The following is a 14,122-nucleotide window of genomic DNA, read 5'->3' on the forward strand; positions in this document are numbered from 1 at the left end:
GGGGCCAAGGCCCCGATGTTAGTGACTTTCTGTGGACATCCAGAAGTGAGAGGTGCCAGCGCCTGGCCTGCCTGGGGGCCCAACTCATGCCTCGTGTTCTCCGGGCTCACCCCGACACTGCCTGACTGCCCGATGACCCACCGTGAGGAGCCTGAGAGCTACATGGGGACACGGGCTCTCAGTGCCCCAAACCACATCTTGGTCCCTGTCCCCTCACCACCGGCCAGTGCAGCAGTACGAGGCAGGGCAGCGCCCCGAATGCCCGTACACCTGACCCGGGAGCGCGGACCTCTCCAAGTGTGGGCGCCCGCTGACCCCGGGTCCCTCTCCCATGCTGGCCGGTGGCCTCGAAGGCCCTGTGCCTAAGGGACTCCTGACCCACTCGGAGTGGCTAGTGAGGTCCAGCACACGTGGAGACGGCCCGACTGAGTGCCAGACGGGGGGCCGACCTGGCCTGCAAGGACGAGGCTGGAAAGCCTCATAAGCATTTGGGAAAAGGCAATGTAAAATCAATGTCTTTATTTTACATTTTTTCTCATGGCTTCATTTGTCTTTGATAAAAAAAAAAAAAAAAGACAAGATCACATGTGAATTGTGCAGCTCGAACTCCAGGTGCCTGCTCAGGACAGACAGACGGACGGACCCATTCTGGAAGCTGGCACTCGCAGCTTCTCCAGCCTGCTCATGCTGCAGCCGCCGAGCGGAAGCAAGGATGCGGCCCCTTGGCCTGGCGAGCCCCACTCCCACCCCTCCCTATCGCCTCCCTGGCTCCCGTGGGCAGAGCGGTCTCCCGCCAGCACGGCCTGCTGATTTGTCACCCTGCTCCGGGAGGGGAGGGCTTCCGTGTTATTAACAATTCCACTGGGGCAACAAATGAAGCTGGACTGACCCCAGGTGAGCCAGGACATGTGGTCACCCGGCCACCGGCCCTGACAGAGCCTGTGAGGTCAGCATGGGGACCCAGGTCCTGTACTCTGCCTGTCAGAAATGGTCACAACACACAGATTCAGTCAGCATGAGGACCCCTACTGCCCCCTTTGGGAAAACCATCCAAATAAATACACAAGTAGATGATGACTACAGCGTGAGTGGCGTGCCCTTGGGGTGGCATCCTGGTACAGTGCACGACCTACACATCTGTCCCTGGCAGTCCTTCACTCATAGGAGGGGAAGTTCTCCGTGCCGTAGTTCTGTCCATCAGGCGAGAGAAAGGGACAGATCCCGAGGCTCCAGGAGGCGTCATGTCCAGCCGCTCCCGGCATTCACACTGTGGGCCTGACCTCGGCATTTCATCTGTGATTCTGGTTTCATGGTAGGAGATTGGGGTTTTTCCCAACTTCTGTAACGTGTAAACATGGTGATGGCAAATGCTGACAAGAGAACTCAAGTTGGCAATGGGCGTCCCAGGTCAGCCTTGGCTGGAGTGGCCGGGCCTGACCTGCCACAGCATTTAGGAGAGTCCCCGGCTGTCTGTGGTGTGGGCGCAGGTCCTTCTCTTCAGCCTTCTTCCTGCTCTGGGGCCTGACCGCCGTCTGTACAGAGGCCTCCCCCTCACCGTGGCGAGGGTTGCCCAGAGCCTCAAGGTCCCACTGGCTTGTCTCTTCGGGTGGGTGGGCCCAGTGAGCTCTCTCCACTGTGCTGGACCCCAACGGGCAGTGAGATGGGTCTGTTGGGTGCCCGGACACCTAGGCCAAGGCCAGCGCACACCAGGCCTCCTGGCGCAGGGTCCCACCAAGGCCAGCCTGGGGGCCCAGGGCTGTGGACGGGAAGGCAAAGTCCTCGGGCTCAAATTTGAACTCCAAGTGGCTGGGGGCCAGGGGGTCGTCTGCCTGGCTGGAGGCCTGGAGGGAGAGCAGGGGATTATGGGAGTGCAGGGACAGGAATGGCCAGCCGGCGTCGCTTGGGAAAGGAGCCCTCACGACCCGGCTATTTGCCTTAAGGGGCCTCTGCAGGGTTAGCGTCTGGGCCTCCTTGCGATGGGCGGGATGACGTGTGCGGCTCGAAGCCTGGCATCTGCTGCTGGTACCAGTGACCACCTGCGTGCCCAGCCCTGCGCTCCTGGGAGAGGCCATGAGGGCAGAGCTGGGGTCTGACCTGGTCAGGGAGTCGGGGTTCCTTGAGGAGTAGCTGGGAGCCAGCTCTGGACACCGCACTCCACCCCACCTGCCTTACCTGGGAGGCGACGCTGGACCCAGGGCATGAAGGGGACGCCAGGCTGCGTTTGGGTTTCAAAGCAGCCGCTGGGCTCTCCGGGTCCGGGACGGAAGGCGGCGAGGCTGTGCTGTGTGCTGGGCATCCTGGAAGGTGGGGCATTTACAGAAGCTGCCAGACCGAGCTGCACAGGCCAGTCAACGAGAGGGCCTGGCTGTGGCGCCCTCAGCCTGCCTCCTGCCCCAGCTGGGTGGGCCCACACCACTGCCCCCAGGCCAGATGCCACCAGGGTAGAGTCGGCGCATCTGCACTTCGGAAGGACAGTGCTTGAGCCCAACACGTAACTGTCTAACGGGGGAGTCTGAGACGCTTGCAGGGACTCCACGGGGCGAGGCGGGGGGCTGGGCTCCCTCCCGCGTCCCACCAGGCCCTGCCCCACGCACCCGAAGAGCTCTTGGTCTTCACAACGCTCTTGGGTTTCCGCTTCCGCGTCTGGATACTTTCCTTCTTCATCGCCAGGGGCCGCGGCACCTGGCAGGGGCGGGCAGGGGCCACGGCTAGTCCTGTCCCTGCCCATCCCCAGGCCCCTCACACGGCCACAGGCCCTCGTGTCGGCCTGCGGAGCCACTCAGGGAGCCGAGCAGGTCCTCAGAACCCCATCTGGGGTGCAGCTGGCCCTGGCGTGGCCCCTTCCTCAGCAGGGGGGGCAGGAGCCGGTCCAGGCCCGAACCCCCCAGAGCTGTAGGGGTGCACATACCACCCCAGGGGGCCTAGCCCCCCACCCCCGTCCCAGGCTGAGCCGGGGATTGGGGGGGCAGGCGGGAACGGCAGAGGTGCGGGCAGTGGGTGGTGGCCACGTGGGAGGCATGCCCCGCCCCTCCCTGCCTCCCGCCCGGCGGCAGCAGCCGTGCCCCCCATGCGCCCGCTCACCCCGTGAAGCTTCATGTAGAGGCCGCAGGCGTTGCACACTGGCTCCCCGTCCGCGTTGCGCCGCCATAGCGTCGTCGTGGTCGTGCGGCAGTTGGTGCAGCAGAGGCCCGCGCGGCGGGATGAGGACTGCGGACGGTGGGAGGCCCGTGTGAGCGGGGGCCCTGGGCTCTACCAGCGGCACTCGGGACGGACCCGCAGCCAGTCCGGGACCACGTGGGGCCGGGCAAGGAGGCTTCGGGCACCAGGGTCGTCAGGTCGGCCCCCCAGGGGCCTGCATTCCTTGGAGCTTTGACTCCCTGCACCTTGAACTGTGGGACGGGTCACTTCACCACTCTGGGCCTCAGTTTCCCCCCCAGTAAAAAGGGATGAGAACAGATCCAGCAGTCCTGGGGTCAGGACCCATGAAGGACCCAACACAAAAAGGCAATTGCTTTCTGGTGCTCTTTTTCACGGCCAACGCAGCTTCACCCCAGGCTGCTGGGATGGAGCAGAACCCCCAACCCTGGGCCGCAGGGTCCCCCCTGGAGCTCAGGCCCCAGGCTAAGCAGGCAGGGCAACCGCCTTCCAAGACGGATCTAGCACGCGTGCTCAGCGCAAGCTCTCTCCAGCGTCGGCAAGCTGAAGGCATCAGGCTGGGCCCCCACACCTCCCTCGTGCCCGTCCCCATCCAAAACTTTCCTGAGGCCCTGACATTCCAAAGGCCTCCCTCCTTCCCACGTATCCCTGCAGCACTGACCCCCAATTCCGTGGGTCTCACTGGGCCAGAGACCCCAAACCTCTCTGCACTTGGGGGCCTGGCAAGGCCCAGACGCCACCAGCTCCAGGGACTCTAAGAGAGTAGCTCATTCGGGGCTTTGAGTCTGGACCTAAAAAGGCTTGGGACGGGGCTCTGCCAAGCTGGCCGGCTGGGGTGGGCCTGACACAGGGGCCCTCCCACCTGCTCAGGATTCCGTGAGGGGCCAGAGCCCAGCCTGCCTGTGTCGGACGGGTGGGTTCACCTGCACTCTGGGACCTCCAGGCTGGGGTGCCGGCCACCTCCCCCCGCCCCGGCGGCGCCTCAGACCTCGGACTCAAGTCTGTACCCCTGTACCCCTCAGCACAGCCTGCTGGCAGCTCCAACCTGCCCAGACGCCAGGCTCCATCTTCGGGGAGCACCACTGTCTTGTCCCAGCCCCCGTCCCGGCCCTCTGGTGTCTGAAGCTGCCCAACCGTCCCCCGACTTGCACCGAGGCCCCGTCCAGGTCCTTGGCCCCCTCACCCGGACCACAGCGGTGGGACACGGGGTCTCTGACCGGTCTTCCCCATGGCACCGGGGGCACCAGCACAGACGCCCATGAGGACCTTTTATCCAAATCGTCCCCATGATATATTTCCTCTTCTTGGGCTTCTCCAGGACGGAGCTGGGGGTCAATCGAAGGTAAGGGGGCCAAATGCAGCCACAAAAGGAACGTGCCCTGGGTTAGGAGTGGCGGACAGGGGCCAGGCTCAGCCTTCCCGTCTTCCCACAGTCTCTAAGAGCCTTCCTTCTGTAGCGGCGGAGTGCGGCTGGCCCCGCCAACCAGCTCCTGCCCACCCCCTTCCCCAGGCTGTGGTCCGCTGGTCGAGGGCACAGGCCTGCCCCCGGGAATGGCCAGGAGGGAGAGCAGGAGCCCGTCTCCAGCCCCCCGCCCAGCCATTACCAAGAAAACCCAAGACGTGAAAATGCCTCCTTGCCCTCCCGTCCCCTCCCGTCCCCTCCCCTCCCGGCTCCTCCCCTCCCCTCCCCGCTGTGGGCAGCCGCCGTGGGCTCCGGAGAACTCCACGCCGTTTAGCGGAAGGCTTGGCCTCCAGGTTCCAGCCAGGATTCTGCCCCAGGCTCTGGGACAATAGGGCCAAAAGGGAAGGAAGGGACGAGGCCCTGGAGACTCTAGAGGAGCACTGGGCCAAGCCCGTGGCCCTGACGGGGAAACCTCCCTGAGGTCTCGCCTCCCACGGATCCCGGCCGTCTCCCCGGGAGCACCTAGGGCTGGGACTCACGCAGGAGCCGGAGTGGACAAAGCCGGTGCCCAGCTCAGCCCCCAGCGGGACCGGAAGGGAATGGTCGCTGCCGCCTCCGCCAGACAGCGCACGTGCTCACAGGCAGGAGGGGGCTCCCGACCCGGAGTCGACCAGGGTCCCCAGCCTGACCTTGCCTAGAAAGCAGCTGCTTTCACTGGACATGATCTGGGTGTTCTCTCCCTGTCCTGTCCCCCTCCCTGCCCTGTCCCTCTCTCCCATCTGTCTCCAGGTGCCAGGAACCATGCACACAGCCAGTCCCCCCGGCCCTCATGAGGCGGGGTCCCTGCCGCCCCCAGGCCATCCTCCTTCCTACAGTGGGAGAAGGCCCTGGCACCTGCCCCAGGCCCCAGGCTGCCCGGCTCCATGTGGACTTCAGACAAGCGGCAAGTCCAAGTTTGCCCCCATGCAGTATTTGGGACCTACTTCCGCTAAAATCCTAGTTGCGGCTTGTCTGAGACCCCCATACCCGAGCGTCGGGTATTTGAACCCGGCGGGTCCCCGCTTCTGCTGCGTCTCTGCTGTCCCCATCCCGCTGGGACCCTCAGGCCCTCTCACCAGGCCTTGCTCCCTGCCAGCCCGCCGTCCGGAGAAACCGCACCCCGCCAGCCCCTCGTCACCAAGTCCTTCCTACACACACACGCTGGCCGAGCTTTGAACACCAGGGCTACTTTCCAGGGGCGCTCGCGCGCACACACACTCAGGCTCGCGCGCTCCTCCCACAAACGTCCCACGTGTCTCAGAAGAAGGAGAGCCACAGGCGCCCCGAGACATGGGTGTGCAGGCGGCGGCCTCAGCGGCTCACGACGTCACTCTGCACCCTGGGAGTGCGAGGGAGACGGCGGGAGCCCGGGTGAGGAGTGAATTATTTCCGAGTGAGCATAAATTAAAAGACAAGGGGAACAAATTTCAGAGTGTTTGCTCCTTTCTATTTCCTCTCCTGTCATCGGGTCGCGCGGTCCGCAAGGGACACAGAGGCAGGAGGCGCCGGGTGGACAGAACCTCCTCCCTCCTTTGAGCCCATGTCCCCGACACGTCCCCGCCGCCGTCCCTCCTGTGTCCGCCCGTCCTTGCTCGCTGCCCGGACAAGCAGCCGGGCCTGGCCGCTCTCGGGGCCCCCTTGCTGCCAGAGAAGAACTGGGGGCGCTGGGCAGTGTGGAGCCAGGGGCGGGGCCTGCGGAGGGCAAGGAGCAGGGGGCTGGCTGTGCGGTTTGCAGGGGTGAGGTGAGTCTGAAGCGGGGTGGTGGTGGGGGTAGTAAGCACCTCGGCTCACAGAAAACGGCCCAATGTGGAGCGGGTCCTCCCACGCTCTTGGAAAAGAGCGCGTGGTGGACACTTTACCTGGTAACGCGTGTCCCCTGCTGTTCAAGGGCGAACCGAGCCAGGGGCGAGAGCTGGGAGGCGGGCCACGCAGGAAGGAAAACCCAGGGTCCTCGTCAAGGCCTGGGTTCGCTGGGCGTAGGCTGCCGGGCCTCATGCGGCACGGGCCACTTCCCGGAGCTGGCGTCAGCCGTCCCCTGGCCTTGGCTGCAGGGCTCTGGCATGTGGGGGGAGGGGTGCCAGGGGCTCTAGAGCACTTGGCCACGCAAGCGGGCACGCAGCGGTCTGCAGAGCCACCTCAACTACCCACGCGTCCACACCGACCGAAGCCTCGGCTCAAGGGTTTCCGCCTGCACCAAGGATACATGTGGGACCCAAAGTGCAGCAGGGATATGAGCTCCTGCTGGGAGGGGGACGCTCGCTTGCTGCTGACGGCCTTCTAGAACGGTTCTGGTCATTGAAGAGGAGGTTGGGACAAATGTCTCCCCGGGCATCAGTTCTGGCCACACGTGAGGGAGAGCGAGGCGCTGGTGGGGGCAAGTCTGGGGCCACTGGCCAGTCCCCCGTGGAAGGGAGCCCCGTGGGCCGGGCTCTGGTCCCAGGACTCTCTGAGAACCTCCGAGTTTCCGCGTGAGCCTGGCCCTGCTGGGACCGGCCGCGGGGAAGCGGCGGGGCAGCCCTCCCTGCCTGCCAGGCAGGAACCCAGAAACAAACCAGAGGAAACCCGTTCGGGCAGCTCGAGGCCAGACAGGAGTAGGATGGCTCCGTGAACACCCCCAGGCCCCCAGTCCCACTTGGCAAACACTTCCCAGGTATGTTCTGCACTTAGATCTGCCTGGACAGGGACACAGGGCCACCGGACTGTCCACTCTCCGAGGCCTGAGGTCTTGGGGAGATCGGCAGCACGAAGGGGCTCTTCCCCAGGAAGCATCTTAAAGCTACAACTCCTGGGAGCGGCCCAGGAGTTGCCTTTCCAATAAAGTCGGGCTCCTGAGGACCATGCAGACCCGGGGGGTCGGGGGGACCAGCCCCCTCATTCCCACTGGTCCATGTCCCCAGACTAGCAGGCAGAGTCCTCACCAGGCCAGAGGCCGTGTCCTCAGCCGGTCCCCTGAACAGGCCAAGGCCCAAACGCCCTGCCTCATTGATCTTTACAGCACGGGGACAGTGTGTGTGTGTGTGTCTGGAAGGGGCTGGGCCGGGAGACCCAGGACAGGGCCAAGCAGGCTCCTGGGGAGCGGACTGTGCATGGGAGCAGGAGGCAGGCAGTCCTGGCTGGAACCTGGGGCCCTCCAAGGGTCTCTGAGCCCCGAGGGTCATCACTCGGCAATTACAAAGGTAACTACCTCAAGGCCTAAGTGGCTATCTCACCCCCAGGCCAGGACCTTCCGCAGGGAGTGTGCCCTGTGTGGGGTGGGGGGCAAAGGCAGGGAGGCACCACACCTTTTCCTGTTTACCAGTGTGTCCCCCTGGGAGAGCGTGGAAGGAGCCGGGAGCGGCCGGGCTGGGGCTGCAGTCCCCCAGGACACTGCTGCTCTCAGCCTCAGTTTCCTTCTCAGCGAGGGCGACATCAGATGCCAAGCTGCTGGGTCGGGTCACGGGGCATGACCACGGGGGCAGGGATAAAAGTGGGGGGGCGGCATGCATTCTGAGTTACCCCAAAAGGCACAGTGCAGTGGAGGGTAGTTGGGGGAGCCCCAAATGCCAGGCTAGATCAGGACGGACTCAGGCTGTTTGGTTTCCCCCAAACAGCCTGAGTCAGTCCTGCTTCCCACCTGCCTGGTCAGGGGCCTGGAAGCGTGGGGGGCTCCCGTGGCCCAGGAGTTGCCTTTCCAATAAAGTCGGGCTCCTGAGGACCATGCAGACCCGGGGGGTCGGGGAGACCAGCCCCCTCATTCCCATTGGTCCCAGGCACCAGAACCGGCCAGAACCAGCCGACTGGCCCTGAAAGGGTTCATGGGTTCATACCAGCATGAGACCAGAAGGGGAGGAACCCCCAGAAACAGCCCTGCCCAGACCTCAGACCCCGGAGCAGCTCTCAACAGCTTGCAAACAAAGCAGGCCCTTGCTCTTAACAGAGTACGTGAACATCCGAGTTTGCCTGTGGGGCGGTGTGTGATACAGTGACTTTAAACCCTTACACAGCTTCCGGGGACTCTGCCCTGCTGGGGGCAAAAGTCAAGCTCCCAGTCCCCCACTCTGCGCCCCGCCACACGCCAGAAGAAAACAAAAGTGAAAACAAGTTCTGCGCCTTGAACAACCCTAACCCGGTCTCAGCCCCAACCACCTGGTACAGGGCAGAAAGTGCTCCCCCAGAGGTAGGGCCCCAAAACGCCCCCTGCACAGGATTTCGGTTGCCTCCAGCAAAGCAGCACCTTCCCCACCAGCCCCCAGCCCCATGCCTGGGCCCAGTCACCTAGTGCCCATGCCACTGTGGGAGCCCCAGGGCGGGGCCCCTCAGGCCAGCTGGGACCCAGCTTGTGCCCCTCTGTCCCTGTCAGTGGATCCTCAGAGCAGGTCCTGCCGTGGGTCCTGGGCCTCCAGGCTCCCTAGCGCAGCCCCAGGGCCACCCGCCCACGCCCATGGGAAGCCAGGCTGCCCGCCCCCTTCCTGCTCTTCCCAGCCCCACACCGGGTGTGGATTGCGGGACGCTTGGGCCTGGCTGCGCACTCACCAGGCGCTTCTGCGGGCGCACCAGCGGCCGGTTGACGCCATTCATCTTGTGGTAGAGGCCACAGGCATTGCACAAGTAGTGGCCGGTGCCATCGCGACGCCACAGCGGTGTGGACAGGGCCCCGCAGTTGACGCACTCGCGACCCTCGCCGGGGAGCTCTTCCAAGAAGTCCGACACTGCGGGGACGGGCAGCTCGTGGGCTGGGGCTCGGGCCGGGGCTCTGGCCTCCCCCGAGCCCGCGGGTCCACAGCTGCGTACCCTTGTTGAGGTGCACCTCGAGTTTATTGTATTTCAAAATTGATTGTATCTGATTTTAACTCTTAACTTTACATACAATACAGCTTGTGCCAGATTAAAAAGAACTGCTGGGTTTGCCTTCCGAAGGGCAGGGCGGGGGTAGGGACGGGGGTGGGGGGTGGGGGGGGAAGGTTAATAAGTCAAACCTCAGGGTGCACAGCAGGGGGGGCCCCCACCGGAGCCGGAGCCGGGGAGTAATTTCCACCCCCGGAGGAGGCAGGAGCGGCCTTGTTCTCAGCAACTTTCACAAGGTGGTGGTGACGCTGACGGCAAGGGGACATCCCACGGGGGCTGGGGGCCCTTCACTGTCAGCTTCATGGTGGGGGCAACCCTGTCACCACCAGGGGCCCACGCGGGGGAAGGGGGACCGCAGGGGCACTGGGCCAGGCACTCTGTGGGGGTGGGGTGGGGATCAGTCATTGTGGGGACACCCTCGGCTCGGGGGAGGGGACCCTGCGTTCTGCGTGGGGAAGCCAGCAAGGGCCAAAGGCCCACAAAGGAGAGCGGGCCAGTGAGGCCTCCTCCAGCCGCGAGGCAGGACCTGGTCCCTGGGGCAGCAAATGTGAGTCAGCAGGGCCCTCCGCGTTTGGCCGCAGGGGTGAGACAGGGTTCATAGGGTCGGAGACTCCAGGTGGGGCAAATCTCCGCTTTCCAGGCCCCGAATCCGATTATCCAAATTTATACCCCAGGGGAGCAATTGAAACCGGGTCTCAAATTAGAATATGTAAGCACTCCAGAGCAGAGGTGGAAGCGGCAGCTTACTTACAGAAGCCAGTCGTTTGAGTTTTATAAAAACCACTTCCAAAACTTTTCCTAAGAGCACCTAGGAGGTAAGCTCTAAATCCGCACGATCCGGAATGGGGAGCTCAGGTGAATGAAAGGTAGAAACACTTCATTAGGAAGGTGTCAGAACTCAGGACCCGGGTTTTTCAGCTCAAGGAGCGCTAGAGTGTGGCGGAGATCACCGTCTGCCTGGGTGTACGTGTCCCCGCAGTTCTGGGCCCCGCAGGGAAGGGTTCGGAGGGTGCGCACTCGCACCCCTGTGGGGCCAGTACCCCAGTCTCACACTCACCGAAGGAGGCTCTGCGGCCGGGGAGGCCAGCGGGGGGGCTCTGGAGGCCGTGCAGGACGCTGCCTTCGAAGGGTCCAGGGGTCCAGGACGGGGCCACCTCGGTGCTCACGTAGGCTGGGTAGGCAGTCGGGTAGGAGGCGCTCACTGGCCGCCTGAGCGGGGCGGGGTACTGCTCGCGGGCCAGCAGCGCGCCCTGGTAGGCGCCGCCGTCCCGGGTCGTTGCGCCGCCACCGCCGCTGGGCCCCGGGGGGCTGTGCGGGAAGGGGAAGGCGGTGGCTCCGGGCGGCTGAGCGGCCGGTGGGTGCGGGCTGCGGGAGCCAAAGGCTGATGAGTCTGCGGCCGCCGCCTGCGCCCAGCCGGGGTGCCCGGCCAGCCCCGGGGCCTGCGGGCCCGGCTCACACGCCGGCAGGTAGGGCAGCATGGAGGGGACGCGCGCGGGCGGCACGAACACCGGGGAGCCGGCACCTGGCGCGTGCAGAAAGGCCCCGGAGTCGGCGTAGGCGGCCTGGCCGGGGCTCGGGGCCAGCGCCAGGCTCTGGTACATCTTCCCCGCCGTGGCCTTGACCTGCAGGGAAGAGGGACGGGCGTCGAGTTCGCGACCACTGTGCACCCCGGCCGGCGTCCGAGCTCGTGCCGCGCCACCCCCTCCCCAGCCCGCCGCGGGGTCAGAACGGCGGACCGCGGGTGGCCCCGAGCGGCCGGCGGGACAGCCCTGGCGCAGCCGCCCCCGCCGAGCTCACCTCCTCCACGGCCGGGCCTCGGAGCTTCCCGGGGTGGGCGCGGCGGGGGCCGAGAGGGAGCGGCGGCGCGTCCGCGGGGCCTGGGCGCGGGGGCCCCGCCGCGCTGGGAGCAGGCGCCGGGTGGGACCGGGGCTCTCCCGCGGAGGGCGCGGCGGACTCTGCGGGCCGGCGACGAGCGGGCTGAGGACTGGGAACCCCGGGCCGCGCAGCTCCGCGGGGAATCCCGGGCGCCCCGCCGCGCCTCCGCGCCGCCCCGCCCGCCCCAGCGCCCCTCCCCTCCCTCCCCTCCCCTCCCCTCCCCTCCCCTCCCCTCCCGCGGGGTCAGCGCTGGGGCTGCGGCCGCGGCGCCACGTGACCCGAGCAGGCCCGGCTCGCGGGGCTCGGCGGGAAAGGGGTCGGGACTCGGGGCGCGGGGCGTCGGGCACCCAGCAGCCGGCTCCGGCTCCAGCGGGCGGGGGAGCCGGCTGGTGCTCCGTCGGGCCCCGGGCTAGCTGGGACGCGGAAACGTCCCTAAATTTGTTCGGGGGACTCGGGGTTACGCACGCCTCCCTCCTCGCCCGCGGGGCTCCCACCGAGGCTGGCCCGGTGTCGTGTCGGGTTCCTGCGGACGAGCCCGAGAGCCGGTCCGCCGCGCTGCGGCACATGCGGTGCCGGCGCTCCGTCGTTGCGCCGCTGGATCCGGGGCCCAGCGCCAGGATCCGGCTCCCACGGGGACGCCCAGCTCGGTGTCCCTGGGCTCCACCCGGGTGCACGAGGGCCACCCCATGCGCGAAGTGCAGCGGGGTTCCCACGGTTCCTCCGTTTCTGACCAAGCAGGGCAACTTCCGGCGCGATCCCCGAGTGGGGGTGGGCGTGGGGGTCGGGGGTCCGGGGCTCGGGGTTGGCAGGCGCGACCTGGATCCCTGGCTGCAGTCCCTTTGCCCCAGGCCCCAGCCGCGCTCCTCGCCTCTGCCTCTAGGTGGGACCTTTCGCTGGGCCCTGGCGGTGGCGAGCAGTGGGGCCGCAGGAAGACCTCCTCCAGGAGCCAGAAATGTGGGATGGGTGGGGGGACCCCCAAGGTTATGGAGGTGCCCCCTGGCATTCCTTGGGTGAACCCCTTGGTGGTAGCCCTGGGGCAGAGGGGACCTCTCTGGGGCCTCCACAGGCCCCCAGCCCTCTGGGACAGCTACAGCGGATGTGGGGTGGCGCTGTCTGGGCAGGGCTTGGCTGGGTTGCTGGGGCTGTGAATGTTCTAAGGAATGGGCCCTTAGTCCCTCCCTGGTGGGTGAGACCCCAGGGGCTGTGGGCCTGGGGAGGGTGCGGGGGTCTCTGCGCCCCTCTTCTGCACTCTCCCAGCTGACAGCAGCCAGGAGTTTGGGGTGCGTGTGGAGGCATACAGGGCGAACATGGTTGGGCTGCCCAGGAAGGACTGTTTTGGAAGCATGGCTAGAAGGCCCCCCGCGCCCACCCGGGTTGGAGACCCCACAGAAGTTTCCAGGGCAGGCCCTGGACTCTCCACAAGCCTTGCTGGGGTGCCAGGGGGAAGGGGAGCAGGTAACCTTCGATACTGCCCCCCACCACTGTTCCCAGCCCCTCCCCCACGCCCTCCTGCCTGCCCGCAGGACCCCCATCCACCTGCCCTGCCGGGAGGGGCTCCTGTGACGCCTGCTCTCCCCACGAAAGCTTCCGGGGTCTGAACCAAGGGGCCCCTCCTAACCCCACCCCTCTCCCTCTCTAGACTTCAAAGTGGGCCCCCCAAGAAGTGTCTCCGTACTACTCCGGGTGCTAGAGACTGTGTACCAGGGGACCTTTGCAGCACTGGAGGACTCCTCCTGCCCTCAGAGCGGTTACTGAGATAGTGGGCCTGAAACAGAAGCTGCCCTCCCATCGCCACTGGGGTGAAGAGAGGCGAGGAGGGAGGCCTCACCCCACCCGCTGGATGGGGGGGTGTGTGGGGACGGGGCTTGTATAAATAGACTGCAGTTGGTCCCGAGTCCTGACGGTGAGTTCCAGCATCAGCAGGGGAATCAGCTTTGTCCTCTGAGGTCTCCTCTTCATCCTCCCATTAGTCTTGGGATGTAGATGACGTTATTATCACTCCCAAGTCCCAGAGAGGTTAGCTCACGTGCCCAGGTCACACAGCTAATAATTAAACCAGGTAATTAAAACAAATGAAGCTTGCAAAATTTTGTACAGGAGGTGATCTCTGGTGGTTTTTTCTGTATTCCCAAATCTCCCCAATGGATGTGTATTAGTTTTATAATTAAAAGGCTGAGACTTTTCTCCCAGCAGAATATGGGGTGGGGGGAGGGCAGGAACGGCCTCTGAACCCTGGTCTCCAAGGAGGACGTTTGCTCCTTGAGGCCTTGGCGCTGGCTGGACACCACACAGGGCAGTAAGCGTCTGGGGCTGAGCTGCGGGGTGCGTGGGACCACAGCCCCTCCACCCCTCAGCTGGCGTGTGTGCTCACCTCCCAGAGCCGTGGAAGCAGGGGCTGCGCCCCCCACCCCACAAGGCTGCAAATCTTGCTAACCACCACCGTCCTGTGGGGGACGCAGGGCGGGAGGGGGCACTGGTTGTCTGTGGCAGCGTCTGGACGTCTTCACGGAGCTCTTCTACTCGAACCAAAAAGAAAGGCATTTCAGCCCAGACTGCCAAGCCCCGGTCCTTCTCCACCCCACCCCTGCCTTGCCCAGCCTCCCCCACCCCCACCCCCACAAATGACTTTCTGATACTAAGGGACCCCACCACCCTTCTGTGTAGCTGTCCCTCTTCCTGAGGGAGCCAGGTGCCCCAGTCTGCCAGGACCTCGGTCCCCCTGCTCTGTCCGGCCAGGAGCCGCCCTCCCCGTAGCCTTTGCCGGCGCGCAGCTCCCCAGCGTGGAAGGCCTTTCCTCTGCGCTCTTCTTTACTTGCCGAACTCCTG

The 14,122-nt window shown here is 65.4% G+C and overlaps 1 protein-coding gene across 4 annotated transcripts; it reads right to left on the bottom strand.

Annotated features, from left to right (window-relative positions):
* Positions 1 to 504: 504 nt before the first annotated feature.
* Positions 505 to 11,490, bottom strand: GATA5 (GATA binding protein 5). 4 transcript variants are annotated; one of them, XM_082746403.1, is made up of 7 exons: positions 11,219 to 11,480; positions 10,479 to 11,043; positions 9,110 to 9,285; positions 3,082 to 3,207; positions 2,595 to 2,682; positions 2,173 to 2,297; positions 505 to 1,756 (listed from the first exon to the last, which is right to left on the bottom strand). In XM_082746403.1, exons 2-7 carry the CDS (start codon positions 11,020 to 11,022, stop codon positions 1,451 to 1,453), a joined length of 1,365 nt encoding a protein of 454 aa, XP_082602529.1. In that variant the 5' UTR covers positions 11,023 to 11,043; positions 11,219 to 11,480; the 3' UTR covers positions 505 to 1,450. The 4 variants fall into 4 exon arrangements, 2 of the variants coding, with proteins under 2 accessions (XP_082602529.1, XP_082602528.1); XM_082746402.1 differs by having other exon boundaries at positions 1,575 to 1,841; positions 11,219 to 11,489; XR_014315807.1 differs by having other exon boundaries at positions 1,620 to 1,756; positions 2,173 to 2,335; positions 11,219 to 11,490.
* Positions 11,491 to 14,122: the final 2,632 nt, after the last annotated feature.

The sequence above is a fragment of the Mustela nivalis genome (assembly GCF_964662115.1).
Source record: "Mustela nivalis genome assembly, chromosome: 8".
In the NCBI taxonomy this organism is placed as follows: Eukaryota; Metazoa; Chordata; class Mammalia; order Carnivora; family Mustelidae; genus Mustela; species Mustela nivalis.

Bases quoted from the DNA above. Each gene is read 5' to 3' on its own strand.
- GATA5 (XM_082746403.1), bottom strand. From the start codon at position 11,022: ATGTACCAGAGCCTGGCGCTGGCCCCGAGCCCCGGCCAGGCCGCCTAC. The intron at 9,286-10,478 runs GTGAGTGTGAGA...CCGTCCCCGCAG, and splicing joins CGGCCGCAGAGCCTCCTTCG to TGTCGGACTTCTTGGAAGAG. The intron at 2,298-2,594 runs GTGCGTGGGGCA...CCCACCTTCCAG, and splicing joins GAAGACCAAGAGCTCTTCGG to GATGCCCAGCACACAGCACA.